Source organism: Populus nigra, chromosome 1 (assembly GCF_951802175.1).
Source record: "Populus nigra chromosome 1, ddPopNigr1.1, whole genome shotgun sequence".
Lineage (NCBI taxonomy): Eukaryota > Viridiplantae > Streptophyta > Magnoliopsida > Malpighiales > Salicaceae > Populus > Populus nigra.
This window is the reverse complement of record NC_084852.1, coordinates 13,513,832-13,519,831: the sequence shown is the minus strand read 5'-3', so window position 1 is coordinate 13,519,831 and position 6,000 is coordinate 13,513,832. Positions and strand designations below refer to the sequence as shown.

The 6,000-nt window shown below is 33.6% G+C and overlaps 1 protein-coding gene across 1 annotated transcript; it reads right to left on the bottom strand.

Moving 5' to 3' along the window:
- Positions 1–2,601: 2,601 nt before the first annotated feature.
- LOC133669170 (oxoglutarate-dependent flavonoid 7-O-demethylase 1-like) lies at positions 2,602–4,130 on the bottom strand. The gene is made up of 4 exons (XM_062089255.1): positions 3,876–4,130; positions 3,459–3,697; positions 3,032–3,356; positions 2,602–2,880 (listed from the first exon to the last, which is right to left on the bottom strand). The coding sequence occupies exons 1-4, from the start codon at positions 4,128–4,130 to the stop codon at positions 2,602–2,604; spliced, it is 1,098 nt and encodes a 365-aa protein (XP_061945239.1).
- Between the last annotated feature and the right edge of the window lie 1,870 nt (positions 4,131–6,000).

The following is a 6,000-nucleotide window of genomic DNA, read 5'->3' as shown; positions in this document are numbered from 1 at the left end:
TTTTTTTTGAATTAACAAGTGTGAGAACCCTAAAACTTTCATTTGAGTTTTATCCTCTCCCTTGTCCCGAAATCATGAAGTAACAAACAAGGAAGTGATATTACTCTTACCACGCGATTTTAATCAACTTTAGGAAAGGTTTTGATGATTTTTGTTCTCTCTTCCTCTTCGTTTTTCTCGCCTTCTTTTGCTATTCCAGCCAGCCCTTTAGGCTCCTTCTTCTTCCATGTTTTTTGTCATCACTCCTTTCTATAACTCTTAATTTAGGCTTCTTCTTCTTCCATGTTTTTTGTCATCACTCCTTTCTATAACTCTCAATTCACTCAAACATTCAAGAAAGATGACATGTAAGTTGATTTTGGTAGGTTTTTCTTGGAAAGGGAAAGGTTGCTGCTGGTTTTGAGAAAGAGGAAAAGTCATCTCTTTTTCCTCCCATTGTATTTATACCCCTCTTAAATGGGATGAGGGTGTTTGGGTGTTGATCATCCTTATTCTTATTCCTCTTTTTAGTTATTTTAAGGCTGGTTTCCCCCTCACAATTCCCACCTAGAATAGGTCAGCCAATACAATTTACTTATTTTGGTTTTTACATGATTAATTTGAGGTCCTAAAGCTTTAATGGCTCAACAAAGCAAAAATATCTACCATCAAACTAGAACTAGGGTGTTTATAAAGCCCAATAAAACAATACTCTTGAATAGCTAAGTCATTAAAATCCCATCCATGCCATCCCTGAACGAGACGAGTACTTTCAATCCAACTACTACATTCGAATGTACCACCTCATGGTCAAATTTAGTCAATTTACAATCAATTTACATGTATTTAATGAAGGCACGCCTCTTGACAATGTGTCTTTTAGAGAGGAATTATATTATTGTCATCAACAATACACAACATATAAAATCCAGAACAATGACAATTTTAATTTGTAATGGCTAGTTATCACTTTGGATCTTTGTCTCCATATAGTTTAAAATTGTAAATGGAAAGGACTTTGACGATCTCATTCTTGTATGGACACACTTACCTGGGTTCAAGGCTATTTAAACAGCCTTGAACCCCAAGGTAAACAATCAACTCTTTAATAATAAAAACTTCATCTTTTTTCTCTCTAATCTTTACTTCACAAACACATACAACACAACCTCTTAAGGCTCATTTCCTTCGTCATATGCTAACTTAAGAATTTGAAGGTCTTCTAAATCCATAAAAGAGACTTGTTTTGCGATTGTTGTAGTTGCCCGAACCCAACATTTAACTTTAATTTACTTTTTCCAGCAAAATTAAGGATAAAAAACATCTCAATAAAACTCCTCTTGTCGAATGAAACTCATTAACACTAATAACAAAAATTTTTTTGCCATAATATGAACAACCAATGAATTTCTCTCTTCTTTCTCATTTTTCAATGACTACCTCGATCTTCTCTCAAAACAGGGACTTAAACATAAATAGAATGAAGTTTTGGACCAGTTTGTATGATTGTCAAACTACAAGAACCAAGTTAAAATTTAACAAAAATCTCAAGGCATATTTTTTTCAAAAAAAAGCTGAATGAACGTATCTGGACATCAAAGGCTGCATTTTATATTTACTTTCAATTTTAGTCCTCTTATTTTTAATTTTGTTTAAATAATAAAACCAAAAGTTTTCTAGTAAAATTGAGCATCAATTCAATATCGATATATTTTTTTAATATAATGATAACCAAATAGAAAGAAAATGAAAACAAATCACCAAACTCAATTCTAAAAAAATAAATCATGGAAAGAGAATTGAAATTTTTTTTGTCAAGATGAAAAAAAGAAGAAAAAAAGAAGTTACAGTTACAATCTACTATGTTTTCACCTCTAATTCACAATAATTGTACAGTGAAAACACCACATATTTTAGTTTAATATTAATGTTAATGTTAATATACACCTTTCTATGTATTACGTAATCTGCTCATAGGATGAAACATGGTTAATTTATGTGCTCTTGCACAAGGGCATTTCTGTGGGTTGTAAAGAAAAAACTAATGGATCTTCGTTGGGGAAATTAAACCTGGTAGCTGTGTGATTGAAGGTGTTCTTAGGTGCACGAAGATCCCTCTCTTTGCTGCTTCTGGGCTCCTACATGTACTAATGAGTCAAACGAAGTTTAAGTGTTAGCACTCGACACTACTTCCAAGTACTCTTTCGCAAATCAATTCAGTTGGATCATTGAATCAGATTCTATGAAAAAAAACCGTGAGCTGGTTGCAGTGTAGCCCTTGTAGCAGGCCATGGCGATGATAGAGTGCTTTCAGCTGTATTGCTAGTCAGACAAAAAGAACTATTGGCTTGGCTATAATTTTTTATAGCCTTTAGACTTGAGAGTCACTAACTTTATGGCTCTACGGGCTTTTAATAAAAGCTTTCTATTCTCATAAAAAAAAATATTCATATTCATGCATGAATTAGCTTTAATATGACAGGACAGAGAGACACCCCTACAGCACACTTTACATTTATTACACTGGACATAGCTCGGCAGTCCTTTATTGCTTCAACATACACTATAACATAACCATAACATATTGTACAAGCTAGCAGTCTCTCGACATGTGGAGAGATGTCAATTGCCATCAAGCAGTTTAGCCTCTTCAGCTCCTTCAATTTTCATGTCCTCCAAGAATGATTTCCCATGGAGCTTGCGGGAGAAGAAGTCTTTGACGTATTTTTCCATCCCTATTCTTCGAAATAATGGTGGATTTTGTGGGCTGATTAAACTAGTCAAAGGACCAACCTCTGCCTCGAATTTGGGGCTGACAAAAAAAGCCATAGAGAGCCTTTCTTCCTTGGAATTTGTCGTGGCCCTGTGCTCAATGCTTTTATAGACACCGTTGCTCAGAATCTACCAAAAACCGAGAAAAAACAAATCTTGAAATTAGCTAGGGTTTAAAATAAATAAATAGAAGACTAAGACTCAATATATCACGTGCTAGATTTCTTCTTATTTTATTATTTTTTTAGGTGAGAGAGAGGTGGAGATAAGCATTGCGAACCTCAAGAATGTCTCCCACATTTACTACAAGAGCATCTGGGATGAATTTCACCGGAATCCAAACCCCATCCCTTTTTATCTGAAGACCATCTACACCATTGACTTGATTAAGTATGGTGATGCCAGTGGCGTCTGAGTGAGGTCTGAAGCCTCTAACAAGTTCTGGCTGTGGGCATGGGGGATAGCATGTCATTCTCACTGATTGTAACCCATCATCAAAAATCTCCCCAATCTCCTTCAAGTCCACTTTCAGAGCTTCTGCTATAAACCCAAGCAGTTTCATCGCAAGTCTTTGCAATTCCAGCAGATAACATTCCAAGGGATTCCTGCATGCAGAAATGAAAAAATATGAATACGCACACACACACACACACACACACACACTCCATAAGAGAAAGGAGGGGAGATAGAGGGGAAAGGAGCTGGACCTGAATGATGGTGGGAGCTCTGGGAAAAGATGTGGCTTCCTGTGATGAATAGGATTGGTAATCATATAGAATCTATCACCCCAGTCAAGTATTTCATCTAATTTTGTATTGCCATACCCTTGAAAATCATCTGGCCTTACCATGTATTTCCTTTTATCTTCCAATGGAAGATTATAAAATTCTTCAATCTCATGTTTCAGCTGCTCCAGCAGTGATGAGCTAACACCATGGTTCACCAACTGTATAAATAATCTCTTGACTGTCAGTGTATGTTTGGTGTTGTTGTTGTCTTATATATATATATATATATATATATATATATATATATATCAAAATGAGCAGCCAAGTGATCGTAATTATGTTAACTATCTATAAAAGTCGAAAGAAACATAAGAGATAGCGGGGAACAAAATTAACCTGAAAGAAACCCCATTCTTTGCAAGAGGAGTGCAACTTTTCTAGCTCCGAATCCGTCGTATCCACCGAGACCAACAGCTTGAAATCAATGGTGGGAAGAGTTGGAAGGGGATGATCAGTGCAAACAGAAAAGGTTGGGTTTTGTTGATCTATGTGAACATATTCTTGGGGGACTGAGATTATGGGCTCTTTGACGAGCTCCATAACACTAATTACAGAATGAACATCTAAGCTATCTGACTTCGAGGATGCCATTGCTTCGGAAAACTGCGCTATACCACTATCTAAACTTTGTGGATCCTGCTTGTATATATAGCTCAAAAGTGTTAGCAAATTATGCGGGTTGGACATGAGCAGTTTTTTTTTTAATTAAAATAATAATATCAAAATATCTTGTTAATTATGTTGATATTTTTCATCTAAAAATAAAGTGTACACACACACACGTGTGTATGTGTTAATTCTCTGTTCGAGATCACAATGTTTAACCAAGGTAAAAGATGATGTGTTCATTGTATTGATAGAAGTAAGAACACTAAAATGTAATAATTTAGAAATTTAGTCTTACAAAAATTGTATTTTTAAAAGTTCTTTTTATATTTGAACTCTAAAAAATCAAGCATTACTAATTAAAGAAAAAATATAGAAATATAAGTAAAACTTAATTATAGTAAGTTTATTTTACATATATATTATTGTTAAGAGGTTAAAAAATTGAAATAACCCTTTAAAATATGAAAATCACATGGCAACCTAAAGAAAATTCAAAAGATTTGAGTCCTACAAAACTTATTTCATTGCCATCATATGTTTATCATTTTTTATATTTTTTCTAGGGTTTTTTTTATTAAGTTTTTAAATATTTGATATTTCCATTAACGGGTTTCAAGTCCATATATACCTACAGTGAGAATATAAGGATATATGATGATGGAATACGTACCTCTCCTAATATATAGTCTTATGCTCAATGAATCAATCAATGAACTAAAATAATATATTAGGTTTAGTTTGAAAAAGATATTATACAATGTGAAAGGGTGCTATATTCAAACCGCATATAAAACATGGTCCCCTTACCAAAGTCCTTGGTACGAAAAGACACGTCTCTATAAGTTAAAACAACGCTTTATTATGTAATTTGACTGGCACGTTTTTAAATTTGTTTTTTTAGAGATTAGAGGTTTGAATTTTATAAACATAAAGCTACTAGACACTTCTATAGTTGTTAATTTTAGGGTTCGTGAAATTAGTTGAGGTACATGTAAGCTGATTTGAACACTTACGTTAATAAAAAAAACTTTATTCTTATATTTTAAAAGTGTTTTTTAATTAATTTTTTTATTTTTTTAAATTAAATATTTTTTGATATTTTTATATTATTTTGATGTGCTGATGTTAAAAATAATTTTTTTAAAAAAATAATAATATTATTATTTTAATAGTACATTTCCAAATAAAAAATATTGTAAAAAGCAACCACTACACTTTTAAATATTTTTTAAAATAAATATATTTATTTAATATATTTTTGAAACTTAACTAACAACTTTCCTTTACCATCTTATACTAGCACTATAATCTTTTTTCTTCTTTGTCAATTTCTAGCTAGGATCACTACTAGAAAACCAGAGAAAATCAACGGAATTACTGACAGACTTTTTCTGTCGGTAATAATTACCGACGTAAATAATTCCATCTCAAAATCTGTCTGTATATACCAACGGACCATTTTGCCGACGGGGTATACAGTTTGTCTGGAAATATGCAACGGCGTGGTGACGTCAGACGATTTTACCGACGGAATGACTGAGAGATTCAAACTGAGATAGCCATACAGTGACGTGGCACTGTCACCAGTGGAATCACTGATGGAATCACTGACAGATTCATTCCGTCGGTGATTCCATCGGAAAAAAACCATTATATACCCACCCATCAGCCGACACTCTCTTCCTCTGTTTCTCCTTCTTTTTCTTTCCCATCCCATCTTTCCCCTCCCAAACTGCAACCAACCACCCATCCCAACTCTCCACTATTCTCAACACGAGCACTCAAGTTAATTTTTTATATCTTGTACGTGGTCACAATATCTGTTTCTTGTAGATGTTATCATTTTTTTGTA

What these genes read in the sequence shown, in the direction of transcription:
- LOC133669170 (XM_062089255.1), bottom strand. Translation starts at nt 4,130, where the DNA reads ATGGCATCCTCGAAGTCAGATAGCTTAGATGTTCATTCTGTAATTAGT. An exon ending in AAGAATGGGGTTTCTTTCAG is followed by an intron (nt 3,698 to 3,875) that starts GTTAATTTTGTT and finishes TTATTTATACAG; the next exon opens with TTGGTGAACCATGGTGTTAG. An exon ending in ATGTGGGAGACATTCTTGAG is followed by an intron (nt 2,881 to 3,031) that starts GTTCGCAATGCT and finishes GGTTTTTGGTAG; the next exon opens with ATTCTGAGCAACGGTGTCTA.